General features: G+C 38.7%; 1 protein-coding gene across 1 annotated transcript in view; it reads left to right on the top strand.

The window, feature by feature from the left end:
- The window catches only part of TRIP13 (thyroid hormone receptor interactor 13), a 37,605-nt gene extending 26,093 nt beyond the window's left edge, over positions 1-11,512 (top strand). The window contains exons 10-14 of the mRNA XM_075271144.1: positions 3,185-3,291; positions 6,171-6,324; positions 7,498-7,610; positions 8,523-8,592; positions 11,410-11,512. Coding sequence (XP_075127245.1) covers positions 3,185-3,291; positions 6,171-6,324; positions 7,498-7,610; positions 8,523-8,592; positions 11,410-11,505 — 540 coding nt within the window. The 3' untranslated portion in view covers positions 11,506-11,512. The remainder of the gene's footprint in view (positions 1-3,184; positions 3,292-6,170; positions 6,325-7,497; positions 7,611-8,522; positions 8,593-11,409) is intronic.
- The last annotated feature ends 3,643 nt before the right edge of the window (positions 11,513-15,155 follow it).

Below are 15,155 nucleotides of genomic sequence, written 5' to 3'. Positions count from 1 at the left end.
GCACTAAAATGGCGAATCTCTGGAAATTTTTCATATTTAACTTCTCATTATCAGCTGTGATTTCATTTCTGGAAACTAAATAAATGCAACACTCAGGGGTTAAAAATGCTCGCTACACCACTTGATAAATCCCATGAGTGGGCTAGTGTCCAAAATGGGGTGACATGTCTGCGGATTCCACTTTATTGGCAATTCAGGGGCTTTGCAAAAGTGGCATGGTGTCCTAAAACCAAACTGTGCTCCAAAAACCAAAATAGCGCTCCTTCCCTTCTGTGCCCGGCTGTGCCCAAACAGCCATTTATACCCACATATGGCATTAAGTCCGTTATCCGGGGGTACACCAGTGTCATACATGTGGGCATACACCGCTATTTGGGTACCCAGCAGGGCGCAGATGTGAAGGAGCAATATGTGCTTTTGGAGTGCAGATTTATATTCTTTGTTTTTGGACACCACATCACATTTGCAGAGGCCCTAAAATTGTCCCTACAAAATGGGGTCACTTCTTGGTGAATTCCAGTTTACTGTCACCTGTGTAGTTTCTAAAATGGGGTCACAATGGGGGGTTTCCATTGTATTGATACTTTAGGGGCTCAGCTAATGCGACATGGCACCTGAGAACTATTCCAGCCACATCTGCTTTCTAAAAGCCAAATAACGCTCTTTCCATTCTGAGCCCCACCGTATACCCATACAGCAGATTATGGCCACATATGGGGTATTGCCGTGTTAAGAAGAAATTGTGTAACAAACTCTGGGGGGCTTTTAATTCTTCAGCTACTTGCAAAATTAAAAATATGGCGCTAAATGGACGATTAATTGGAAAAAAAAGTAATTTTTCATTTTTACGTCCCATTGTTAATAAAATCTGTGAATCAGCTGTGAGGCCAAAATGCTCACCAAACCCCTAGATAAATTCTATGAGGGGTGTAGTTTCCAAAATGGGGTCACTTTTAGGGGGTTTCCACTTTATTGGTACACTAGGGGCTCTGCAAATGCGACATGGCACCTGAAAAATATTCCAGCAGAATCTGCCCTTCAAAAGCCAAATAGCGCTCTTTCCATTCTGAGCCCCGCCATGTTCCCATACAGTAGATTATTACCACATATGGGGCATTTCTGTGTTCAGGAGAAATTGTGTAACGAACTTTAGGGAGCTTTTTTTCCTTTATCCTCTTGTGAAAATGAAAAATTTGGGGCTAAATTGACAGTTTGTTGGAAAAAAAGTAAATTTTCATTTTCATGTCCCAATGTTAATAAAATCTGTGAAACAGCTGTAGGGTCAAAATGCTCACTCTACCCTTTGATATGTTTTGTGGGGGGTGTAGTTTCCAAAATGGGGTCACTTTTAGGGGGTTTCCACTGTATTGGTATTCTAGGGGCTCTGCTAATGCGACATGGCACCTAAAAATTATTCCAGCAAAATCTGCCATCCAAAAGCAAAATAGCGCTCCTTCCATTCTGAGCCCCGCCATGTTCCCATACAGCAGAATATGGCCACATATGGGGTATTGCCGTGTTCAGGATAAATTGTTTAACAAACTTTGGGGGGCTTTTACTCCTTTAACCCCTTGTGAAAATGAAAACTTTGGGGATAAAGTGACATTTTAGTAATTTTTCTTTTACACATTCCAATGTTAGTAAAATCTGTGAAACAACTGTACGGTCTAAATGCTCACTATACCCCTTGATGAATTCCGTGAGGGGTGTAGATTCTAAAATGGGGTCACTTTTGGGGGGTTTCCATTGTTTTGGTACGCTAAGGGCTCTGCAAATGTGACATGGTGCCTGAAAATTATTCCAGCAAAATATGCTGTTCAAACACCCAGTGTCACTCCTTCCCTTTCGTGCACTGCCGTGTGCCCAAAAATCAGTTTACACCCACATGTGGGGTATTTCTGTGCACGGGAGAAATTGCATAACAAAATGTGAGATGCATTTTCTCCTTTAACCCTTTGTGAATGTGTTAATTTTAGGTCTAAATGAATGTATTAGTGAAAAAAAATGAAATGTCTAAATTTGACCTCCATATTATTTTTATTCTTATGAAATGCTTAAAGGGTTAACAAACATCCCAAATGCTGTTTTGAATAATTTGAGGGGTGTAGTTTTGAAAATGGGGTGATTTATGGGGGTTTCTATTATATAGGCCTTTATAATTCCTTTCAGAACTGAAGTGGTCCCTAAAAAATTAGTTTGAGGAATTTTCTTGTAAATCTGGAAAATTGCTGTTACACTTGTAAGCCTTGTAACATCCAAAATGAATTAAAAGACGATCAAAAGATGATGCCGATATAAAGCAGAGATATGGGAGATAATATTTATTCATGTATTTGGATGGTATGACTATCTGCCTGAAAAGCAGAGAATTTCACATTTTGAAAATTGCAATTTTTTCCAAATTTCCATCAAATTTGCTAGTTTTTTTATAAATAAATACAAAAATATTGATTAGTGTTTACCACTAACATGAAGTATAATGTGTTACGAAAAAACAATTTCAAAATCACTTGTGTAAGTTAAAGCGTCTCAAAGTTATTGCCATTTAAAGTGACACATGTCAGTTTTGAAAAAAGAGGCCCGGTCCTTAATGTACTTCTGGGCCTGGTCCTTAACCGGTTAAACACCTCCCAAGTGATATCTGTTGCACGCTAAAATAATAGCAATACCGATTATCAGTAGAGATGAACGTATAAATTGCTTCAATTTTCATAGTGGGATAGAAAATTATATACTTATGTAAGCTCCTACTTATTTTGCATGCATAAAATAGCTTGGCGCATTTCTGCGATTTTGGCATTTCTTTAACTCCTACACCTTTAAAAAAAAAATTATATATATATATATATATATATATATATATATATATATATATATATATTGCTGTGCAATCTCAAAAAAAATTGATTTTGGTATCTGTCACAGTCGGCTAGGTGCAGTATAGATTTTTAACTTAGTAATGAATAACAGCAAAATATTGCTTGTCTTCTGTCATTGTTTTTGAGAGAATGAGTTTTTGTAGTTGATGCATGTATAGGGGTATGTAAGCTATTACTGTAGAAATATAACAGAATTTACCTGCATTTTTAATAAATATAATAAAAATAATAATTGTTCTTCAGGTTAAATTGACAACTTTGACTGACTTTAGCATTTGCAGAAGTAAATATTTTCTCATATTTAGGTTGAAAGTCTCACTGCAGCACGAAGTGCGTCCAGAGCAGGCACTGAACCATCTGATGCTATTCGTGTAGTGAATGCTGTTCTTACACAGATTGATCAAATAAAAAGGTATATGTTTTTCAATTATTTAATGGCTCTAACCTGGCTTTGTCAACAATGTTAAAGCCTGAAGAGCACAAATATTGAAGGGAAAAAAAAAAAAAAGACTCTGCAAAATGGACACCGTCAGTTTTTGTTTCACAATATAATTTATGTTAATAATAAATACCACAATACAAAATAAATATACCCCACACAAGACTGCTATGTACCATAATTTCCCAGAACAATGCCAAACAGTGTTCTTACACAGAGCACATTACAGTGATGAAAATGATACCTTTGCTATATATGTCACTTACAATTGGAGAAAAATATTTTTTGAAGTCTTGTCCAAATGAAGCGTGTGGTGCCCTGGGGGCGGACCTTCAGCTCCTTTGAGCACTACTCTTCCTGCCAAAGAGGTGATTTAATAGCAGTGGGAGAATCAACTCTCACTGCAGAGGGTACTGCAGGCAGGAGATGGTAGGCGTCTGAGTGGCAAGAGCAGTGCTCCAGGGAGCTGAAGATCCATCCCCAGTGCACCAACTGTCTCATTTGTTTAAAATTTTAAACCTGTAATGTACTCTTTAACATGGAAAAGTCAGTTGAATATACTTGAGGGAAGGAGGTAGACTACCTTTAGGTAGGGCTGAGTAATTATTTGAAAAATTACCAGAATTGACTGTCAATCTGGATAATCTGATTTTGAGCACGTCAGTTATTTCAGTTTAGTTATTAAAGTATTCACAAGCTTTTATACTGTGGGGTTTATTCAATGTTAATGAAGGATTGATACATGTTATTGTATACAATGTATACTCAACATAGTATAATAAAATGTTTATTACCTAACAATAATACACTAAACTCTAAATACAAAATAAATACTAATTCACAATATGTTATCCAGATTATATGTATAAAACAGTAAATACAAATACACAAAACAATACCAAGAATACAGAACCCAGTGGAAGGCAAGAACCAGAGGTTCAAGATGAAGTGGAAAAACTGCGCTCCCTGGTTGTTGATAGGTAGTGACACAAAGACCAATTGTCCACGTATGGATTTATTAAGAAACAAAAGCACGACGCGTTTCGGACCTTCAAGGGTCCCTCTTCAAGTGCAAGAACAAAGCTAAAAGAGAATACATACATATACACAAGTAAAACCTCATGAAGAGGGATGCATCTTGCCTAGTTAGCTAAAAAAGTATGAAATACTGAACATATAATATAGTTCAAATAAAAAAACATATAGCATTGAAATAAATAAACAATAGCAGGAAGAATTACAGTTTTAAAAAATAGTGAGTCAAGCTCAAAGCAATACTTCCGATTAAAAAATAGGAGAGACTCAATCCTTCATCATAAGTATTGTGACCCCCTTGGGTGAACATACCTTAGCAGAAGCTCATTTAATATACAGCCTTAAGCTTCAGGCATAGTCATAAAAACATATTGGTATAGATGTAAAATACACTTCCAAGATAGCATATTGAGGGGTCGAGACCTCTAGAGATAGAACTATACAGAATACAGAACCCAAGATACTTCAAAGTGTACGTTAAAACCACCCGTAACTATATGGATCTTATCCACACACTCACATAAAGGCAACCCTTTGACCTACCTAAAAAAAAAAACTATCCCTATACTTAATCCCAACCAACAAAGTGCATGCGCAGTATGCCTAGCGGGTGTCAGCCATTACAGTAGGTAAAGTAAGTATTTGATATACTCCATTGTTAAAGCTGCACCCCCTGATTAAGTAAAAACAGCAGATACAAAGTTTCTTGACCCTATATGCGCTTCAGAGGAATTAGAGGTTTTCCAGGAAAAAAATGTTTTCTCTAAAAAAAAGTCTTAGCGCTATTAATGGGTTAATAAATGCACCCATATACTTTTTTCAGTGTTTTGAGTGATATCTTGGTGTCTCTGGGAGCTCCTGGCATCTTCAGCATTTGTTTTCAGCTTCTTGCTACGTAGCTTCCACACTAGCTCCCTCTCACCTCACTCCTCCCCCACAACTACGCAGTAGACGTAGATAATCAGCTGTAAAGAACAGAGCAGCACTGGGACTATTGCGTACGTAGGCAGTAAGAAAAGAGGGAGGAGCCGTCGTGCAATAGGAATCCTGGAAGGAAGAGAAATGGAGTAAATGTAATGGTGTGGATGGAGGGGAGCAGTAGTGATGTTCCATGTCCGGGAAACAGATTGTCACTGGCACTGGATAACCAGCAAATGTCCGCCCCAGGGATATGGGCAAATGTAAATTATGATAAATTATGTTATTTAGAAAGTAATGCTGGGGGAGGGTGTTTAGATTAGTGTAGGGATTAGCTTTTATCCCGGACAACCCCTTTAAGGCAACATTGAGATAAAATTTACATCTTTCAATTTATTTTTGCTAATATGTTCATTTAGCCCTAGAGCCCTGTAATTTTGGTGCAGCAATGTGGATGATGGGGGTGCTCATGCTCAGGAAGATGGTGGTGTTGATACGGTCAATGGGGTGATCCTGAGGAGATGGGGATCCTGATCAGGCAGTTATGCAACAGAATAGGACGACAGGGGTTCTGAGGGGTAAAGCAGTAAAAATCAAAATTAGCAATGTGATCTGTTATAACCGCAGGATCAATCCAAGCTCTCTTCTCCAATTACTTCTTTTCTGATATAAGGCAGTTGGAGCACGGGCTCCAGTACCAGTCGCTCCTCCTACTTACACTTTGGCTACGGTTAGTCAGTCTGCACCAATTCAATTGGTCCCAGGCCCATTAATAGTGATTGGCTCTCTTTGATGACATCAGCCATCATCGCTTAGTCACTGTGTCTGTTACAGAATGGTGTGCCAAAGGCTTAAACGTTATGTGAGTTTGATGTCATGTTCTGTGTTTTTTCTTTTAGGTATCCCAATGTAGTTATCTTGACAACGTCAAACATTACAGAGAAAATAGATATGGCCTTTGTTGACAGAGCAGATATAAAGCAATACATTGGCCCACCATCTCCTGCAGCAATTTTTAACATTTACATTTCGTGCATAGAAGAGCTTATGAAGGTAATGTTTACAATTTGTATTCTTAGAATAAAAGGTTACTTTACTACATACCGTATTTTTCGGACTATAAGACGCACCCAGGTTTTAGAGGAGAAAAATAGGGAAAAAAATTTTCAGGCAAAAAATGGTAAAATATTTAATGTATGGGAGTTGTAGTTTTGGAACAGCTGCAAGGCCACATTGACAGGTGACCTTGCAGCTGTACGGGGATGTATAGGGCGTTTTTTTTTGTGGGGCCAGGTGTACTTTTTAGTTATACCATTTTGGGAAATGTTTATTGCTTAGATCACCTTTTATTTAATTCAGAGGCAAAACAGAGAGAAAAACCCGGCGGTTTAGCACTTTTGATTTTGATGTTCACTGTACATAAAAATATTAGTAGACCGGGCATTTTCAGACACAGGGATACCTAATGTGTATGTTTCACAGTAATGTTATACTTTTATATGTATTCTAGGGAAAGGAGGTGAACTTTTATTTATTTTATTTTTTATTATATTTTTTTTAAGTGTTTTTTTTTTTTTTTTACTATTTTATTATCCCCCGCCTAGGGGGCTTGAACCTGCAATCATTTGATTGCAAGTCCCATAGACGGCAATACAAGTGTATTGCCGTCTATGGGAGATTCTATACATTACTATCGCGGAGTGTCATAGACCAGCCGCGATAGTAATATATATCTATGACAAGCCTCGGAGCCTTCATTAGGCTCCCGGCTGTCATCGGAACAGGTCGGCTCCTGCGGCCTCGCCGTGCAGGAGCCGGCCTGCATCACTAAAGGTATGGGGCCGGTGGGGACCGGCCCCGGGGCTAACTGACTGCCGGGACCTGCGGAGGAGGAGCGGATTTGCAGCATGGCCGCGCTACTGCCATGCTGTAATAGACCGGCGGATGCCGGGGAGTGTCTTAGCTGCCGGGGCCTGCAGATTGTCACGCTCCTGCCGCTGAAGAAAACCAGCGGTGGCAGTAGCGCGGCCATGCTGTAAATCCGCTCCTCCCCCCACATTCAGACTATAAGACGCACCCTCATTTTCCTCCGAAATTTTGGGGGAAAAAAGTGCGTCTTATAGTCCGAAAAATACGGTACTTTTATTTGTAAATGTTTTACATACATTAATAATAAATAATCACAATGGCTTCATTGTGTTTGGTTTTGTTTGTTTCTTTTTTTAGTGTCAGATAATTTATCCCAGACAACAGCTACTTACATTAAGAGATTTAGAGATGATTGGCTTTGTGGAAAACAATGTATCCAAGCTTAGTTTATTGTTAAATGATATTTCCAGGTAAGTTGTTTCTATTAACTTGGTCAAATACTTAGTCTAATGATTTTGATTCTACCTATAATGAAATGTTTTCTACTTTTGTTGCTTGTGTTCCAGTTTTTATTTTAATGTAGCTGCTGTTCACATGCGCTATGTGGTAATGGACAGATTAGCACATATATAAAATAATAGACAGAAAAAAAAACCTTACTCATGCTTTTACTGCAGTGCTTTTTTTTCTACTGCATCATTTAAATCCCATTTAAAGGGGATCTTTCACCACCTCTAGCAACTCCAACTGTTGGCATTCTTCAGTGGATGCTAACTATTCTCAACTGATTCTGGGGCCGATGGAGGGTTTTTTTTTTTTTTTTTTTTTTTTTTAAAGCCCCTATTATTCCTGAGCAATAAGTGCAGTTAGTTTCACAATGTCAGGTGGGCTGTAGCAGATCGAGATCAGGCATCCATAGAGGTAGAGTTGGTGAAAGGTCCCCTTTAAAGGGAGTCTATCATTCGATATATGCATTTTTAGCTAAGCACATGTTGGAATAGCCTTTAGAAAGGCTATTCTACTCCTACCTTTCTTCTTCTGTTACTGAAAGCCGTTTTTGAATGAAACCCTTTTTACTGATATGCTAATTAAGGTCAGGGAGCCAAGGCTCCGAGCACAGCATCATCATCACATGCATTCCACCTCCTTGCTGTTTAAAGATGCCCACTTCTTTGCATATGAATGCTCCTTCTCATCCTCTTCACTGCGTCACCAGCAGCAAGTATCTTCAGCGAGATCCAAATCCCGCACTATTTAATGCTCTCTAAGTAGATGAAAGTTGTTTTCATATAGCTTTTTACTGTGTAATATTTTGAAACACAAATCCTTGTTTCTTGATTTGCTACTGATATTTTTGCTTATTTCCTTTCTTTGTGTTGTAGAAAAAGTGAAGGTCTTAGTGGTCGAGTTCTTAGGAAACTTCCTTTTTTGGCACATGCGCTTTTTATACAAGTAGGTACCAGTATATTTATTTATTTAAACTGTAATTTTTATTGAAAGGATTTTTGTAAAATACAATACAACACAAAAGTTGAAAACCTAAAAAACATGAACATGAAGCAATGCATATAATGTCGAATAGACTGGGAATGTATACACATCACAAAAACCTGAGAGTAGAAATGAGGGGGTGGGGGAGGAAGGGGAAGGAGTCAGAGACCATTCAAAATACAGTATGCGTCCCAAGATGACCATATAGCCTGGAACGCCTCAACAGTATGATTAAGTGTGGCTGTCAAGTTCTCCATGCTACGGACATCCTTAACTCGGGCTACAAGATCAGAGCCAGAGGGAGGAGAGGCACTCTTCCATTGGAGAGCGATGAGAGTTTTGGCTGCGGTACAGAGATAAAGAAACAATTTAGAGGTGTGCTTACCCAGATGAGCAAGGGGGAGATAGATGAGGGGATCTAAAGGGACACCTTGAATAAATAGAGCATCTGTAAGGGACTTGACCTCCAGCCAGAATGGACAGATCCCTGGACAGTCCCAAAAAATATGATACAGGGTATCCACTCCTGCCCGGCAACGCCAACACTGGGAAGAAATGTTAGGATTAAGGGAGTAGAGCAAGGCTGGTGTATGGTACAAGTGCATAAGTAGCTTGTACTGGGTCTCCTGGAACGTAACACAGGTGGAGGATTTAGCTGCACGGGACCAGATAATTTGCCATTGGTTTGGGGAGATCTGCCTGTTCAAGGCCCCAGACCACCTCTCCATATATTTATCCGATATGGGGCCCTGCCGTCTAGAGGAGGAGAGGACACCATAAATACCAGAGATAAGGCCTGTAGTAGAGGTGCTCGCACGACACAGTTTTTCAAAGACAGTCGGTGGGGACACCTTCAGAGAGCCGTAGTGGGTAAAAATGAAATGGACAATCTGCTGGTAATGCAACCATTCAGTGGCGGGTAGATGCAGTTCTGACACAAAATACTCAAAGGGCCTAAGCACCAACGTCAGCGGGTCTATTAAGTCAGCGACACGGAAAAGGCCAAGCCTACTCCATGGTCGCACCAAAGCTGATGTAAGTCCCTCCGTTAAGAGGGGGTTGTACAAAAAGGAAATCATGGAAGAACCCAGTATATTTATTTATTGTCACAAACATTTGGGGAAGAAAAACATTTATGAGAAAACAATAAGATATGCCATAATTATCTGAAAGATAAAGGTACCTCCTCTAGGACCCACACCTTCAGATATAGCTCTCTCCAACTTCTTTTCAGGCATGCCATTTCATTTGAAATGGCACGTCTGCTACCCGATTGTTTTCCGGGATATTATAATGCAAACAAGGATCACAGGAGTTAAATCACGTGACCCTGTTAACCCAACACAGGGGTGCTGGAATTATTTTTGCTACGAAGGGTTACTCACGGCCATCGGCTAATGACCACGAGTAATACTTATAATATAGTGCTCCCTGTGCTTCCTACATTTAATTGTAGGGACACTACAATTAAATGTAGGGAGCACACTATCTTCTTGTACTTGTACCTTGGTACTTTCTCCACCAAATCCACCATAGTCCTTAAATAAAAGCGTTTATAAAACATAGTTATTATACCTATAAGCATAGATCCTTCAATATAAATATATTAATAAAACTTAACATAATTAATAAATTGCTAATAAAATGGAATGACAAATCAACCCTAAATTTAAGTGGTGTATAAAAATAATTTGGAACGCTCTTACCAGTGCCAGCACATAGTAAGTCATCACACACTTAGGGTCACAAGTTATTCAGAGGCAGATGGAACGTACTGGGTACAGGGGAATAGTCTACACAACCCTATCTCTGCAGAAATATGACTCCCATCATAACAAGGCTGGTCCCAAAGCTGACCCTAAAGCTGATCCCTGTTATTGTTTCCTTTTTGACGCATTTCACATCCTACAAATGGCTGCTCATCAGGGGATATAGATGGACTCAGTGATCCTTGCTACAGAGCACCCCGAGTGCACGGGATCTCCTGGACACCTCACAATGATGAGGCATACTTGAGTATGGCTTTAAAATAAGATGATGTCTATAGCCCACATAGATTTAGTTACCACTATTGTACAGGAGAACACAAGCAACTGACAACGCAGGAAGAGAAGAAAATTATTTTATCATCCTCCTTTCTGTTTCACTTCAAATAATATCAGAGTCAGGGATACTATGAATTTTTGTTTATCAGACCCCCATTACCATTCAGAAGCAGACTTGCCATTTATCCTTTTATATGCTGTGGTCAATGATGATTGCAGCATCTAAGTTATTTTACAGACAAAAAAAAAAAAGTAAAAATAGAATTCCTCTGCCTCCTTGTTAATGAAAGAAAAAAAAACACAATTGGTATGACCACATCTGTAGCAACCACTAAAATAAAATGCAAAAAGTTATGAAAGCTGGAATATAGAGAGTTAATGTTACTGGTTTTAAGGCTACAATGGGTTTGAACCCTAAAGGGTTAAAATGACCGTATAAGGCATTGGAGTTATGTTTCAGTAATATTTATTTGAGCCATAAATTCAAAATCTGCAGTAAAAAATAAGTAACAATTTCAGAAAGGTTTTTACAATTTTAATGTGATTATTAGAGGGTTAAATAAAGTTATTACTGTCTCTCGTAAAGTCTTGTTCTTGGGAAAAAAAATTCTTTTTAGGGATCCTTATATCTCTAACAAATGTCAAAATGGGTTGGCAAAAATTAAAGACAATGATATTTTCATTGCCATCGTGTCATAGTATTTACTTTTATTTCCTTACACTTTCTTTTAAGTCTCCTACAGTTACAATTGAAAAATTCCTTGAAGCCCTTTCACTGGCAGTAGATAAGCAATTTGAAGAAAGGAGAACCCTAAAGGAGGACATTTAACAACGACTGTAACATTTTTTTTGAAAAATGTTTGTTGTAATATGTTATAAATACATATCCTTATAAATGTGCATAGAGGGTTTATTCTGTTGTATGTGGTATATTAGGAGGGAAATTATTGTCATGTTGTTTAGTAAAAGCTCAACATAATTTTAAAACACAGCATCAACCATTCCTTTACTGAGTTGTGCCTTAATAACACTTGTGCTTTGACAACTAAAATGATTAAAATATATTGTCGACAGGAGCACTTAACATGACTGGCTACTATGGGTAGTTATTCCAGTTTCATTTGCACCAATTTTTATTAATCTCCTCTCCTTTTGATCTATTACAACTCATGTATCCTCTTGGTTTTATCTGCTTATTTTCCTACTTTGTTGGATGTGTTTTAGCAAATGTTGAAGGAGAAACATGAAACTACTACACTCCATGACATGGAGGTTAAAGGCGTTTTCCCTCATTTAGATGTTGATGACCTATCCTAGGAATATACCAGATTGGTGGGAGACATCAGGCACACCCACACACAGCTAATCCTGGGAGATAGAAGCTGTGTGCAGAGTTGAAAAGCAGAGAACTGTAGTGGCCATTCTTGGTTATTATAGCACAGCTCTTGTCCAAGTGTAGGGGAGTTCAACTACAGTAACCCAACACAATCACAGAGCTCTCTGCTTCTCTCCAAACATTGTTCTAGGACCAGCAGACAAGTGGGGTGCTGGATCTCCATATCAATGATCATTAATAGTCTAAGGATAGATCATTGATATTCAAATCTTGGAAAACTCCTTTAATGCTAAATGCTATACATTATGTAATTGCCGCTGTGCCCCAGAACAATTTAAGTGTCAATAAATGTCAAATTGTTTAGGGGCAGAGTAGCAGTGAATGACATTTAGCATTTTGTGTATGGTGACAAGTCCTCTTTAAATAACAGAAAAAAAAAACCTGTTTTTATTAAATGTTTTGTAAAGTAAAATAATTGAAAGTCTTGTGTTTTTGCTTATTTCAGAGAAAATGTACAGATGTAGCAAATTTTAAAGGGGTTGTCTAGGAAGACCTGGAAAGGTGAAACATAAAATATAAAAAAAAAACATCCTTCCTTGTCCCCAGGGCTTCGGTGTCCACTGTCCAGTACAGCATGTGCCAGTCACCTTTCCCTGGTCCTTTGAATGAGGTGGAATTGGATAAAAATAAGATAAGATAATACTTTAAAAATGCAGTACCACAACTTTTTATGGGTTTTGTTTTTATGGCTTCCACTGTGCAGTAAAAAATACTATTTTAGCTTTATTCAATGTACAAAGCTGTGTAAGGTGGTTTTTTTTTTTTGTTTTTGTAGGTCAATATGTAATTTTTCTTCATACCATGTTGGATAATGTGTTATTTTTTTGATCATTTTTATTTCCTTTCTTGGTAACTGAATGGCTCCCTCAATTGCACTATTGGGGGGAAGTCTCGTTACTGATCGTAATAAAGAAAGTGAAAGTAACCACTCAGATGAAATGGCACCTAAGTCGTTAAACGCGAGTTAATCAGAGACCCGGCAACTAGTATGTCCACTTTGCTAGGGTTAATTTGCTGTAGTGTTGTATATTATCACAAAATCTACTGAAAAAGTCAAGTAGTTTTTTTGCAATTGTTTATTTAATTGAAGATAGTTAAACTGTGCTGCAGTGCTGTGAAGAACTATTTGCTCCTTCCCAGTTTCTTCTATTTTTGCATATTTGTCAAGCTTAAAAAAATGCTGTATTCTTTTTTCCAATTACTGAATGATAAAATGCTGTTCAGACCTATGGGAACACTAGTGAGGACATAGCCACATGGTGCGGTGTCTGCAATGTGGTTGATGCGATCAAGAATCGAGTGGAGATAACACCATTTGATTTTCCAGGCCATAATGTTGCAAAACATTCACATGCATTTCATTCGTGCTTCTGTTGGCTAAGCACAATTTACAGCTGCTTTAAGGGATTCACTGGAAATTGACCAGAAAGTAAAATGCTCTACTTTTGTCTCATCTGACCAGAGAACATTCTTCCAAAACGTTTTTGGCTTTCTCAGGTAAGTTTTGGCAAACTCCAGCCTGGCTTTTTTATGTCTCTGGGTAAGAAGTGGGGTCTTCCTGGGTATCCTACCATACAGTCCCTTTTCATTCAGACGCCGACGGATAGTACGAGTTGACACTGTTGTACCCTCGGACTGCAGGGCAGCTTGAACTTGTTTGGATGTTAGTCGAGGTTCTTTATCCACCATCCGCACAATCTTGCATTGAAATCTCTCGTCAATTTTCCTTTTCCGTCCACATCTAGGGAGGTTAGCCACAGTGCCTTAGGCTTTAAACTTCTTGATGACACTGCGCACGGTAGACACAGGAAAATTCAGGTCTTTAGAGGTGGACTTGTAGCCTTGAGATTGTTCATGCTTCCTCACAATTTTGCTTCTCAAGTCCTCAGACAGTTCTTTGGTCTTCTTTCTTTTCTCCGTTCTCAATGTGGTACACACAAGGACACAGGACAGAGGTTGAGTCAACTTTAATCCATTTCAACTGGCTGCAAGTGTGATTTAGTTATTGCCACCACCTGTTAGGTGCCTCAGGTAAGTAACAGGTGCTGTTAATTACACAAATTAGAGAAGTATCACATGATTTTTCAAACAGTGCCAATACTTTTGTCCACGCCCTTTTTTATGTTTGGTGTTGAATTATATCCAATTTAGCTTTTTGACAATTCTTTTTGTAGTTTTCCATTGAAGACAAATTAAATGAAGATAATAATACCAAAGAATTTGTGATTGCAATCATTTTCTGGAAGAAAATGAGTATTATCTGACAGAATTGCAGGGGTGTCAATACTTTTGGCCAACACTGTATGCTCTTTAGGGCTCTAATGTACAGAAGGGCTATGTACTATCAGAAGGACAGTGTTAGACAGGAGCAGATAATAGATGTGATTCTGAGCTCTGACACTGGCTGTCTATCATTGGGACTCTTGAATCACGCCCCCGTCTGACAGTGTTCATCTGACATTACAGAGGTCAAACAGTACATCAAGCATTAAAATTACACTGGAATCAGTGGAGCTGCACCTATTAGCAGATACTAGGAACTTAAGGAAGGGGAGAACTAGAGAAGGGGAGAACTAGGGAAGGGGAGGGGGGTACAAAAGGGGAGGCAGGGGGAATCAAGGGGCAGGAGATAACTGTTCTTACCATCAAGGAAACTAGTCAGGTTGTAGTGTCAAATCTGCACTGTAAAGAAGAGTTAGAGAAATCATATGACTGTCATAAGTTCCGGCAACAGAATCTCCATTCAAGTATTCTGCTGGGGCCGAGGATGTGTGGTGACTTCATCAGTGAAGCAGCGTGATGATGTCCTCATGCATCAAACCACTGTTTAATCCTATTTTGGGTTACTATTCCCATGTTTCTGCTGTGGCATCCACGAGCCTCCAGCTTCTTTCTTCCCTTATGGTATGTAACTTATTCTCCTCCTTTATTATATTTATAGTCTCCTGACCCCTCGGATATCTCTATTTAAAGGGGCTTTATCACTAGGAAAAGTCATTTTTAACTAATCACACCTTTGCATAGCCTTTAGAAAGTCTATCTCACACCTGCCTATAGTATGTAGATTGCCTCAGTGGTTTCTG

Source organism: Leptodactylus fuscus, chromosome 4 (assembly GCF_031893055.1).
Source record: "Leptodactylus fuscus isolate aLepFus1 chromosome 4, aLepFus1.hap2, whole genome shotgun sequence".
Lineage (NCBI taxonomy): Eukaryota > Metazoa > Chordata > Amphibia > Anura > Leptodactylidae > Leptodactylus > Leptodactylus fuscus.
Note: the sequence above shows the minus strand (reverse complement) of the source record. Positions and strands in the feature narration are given on the sequence as shown.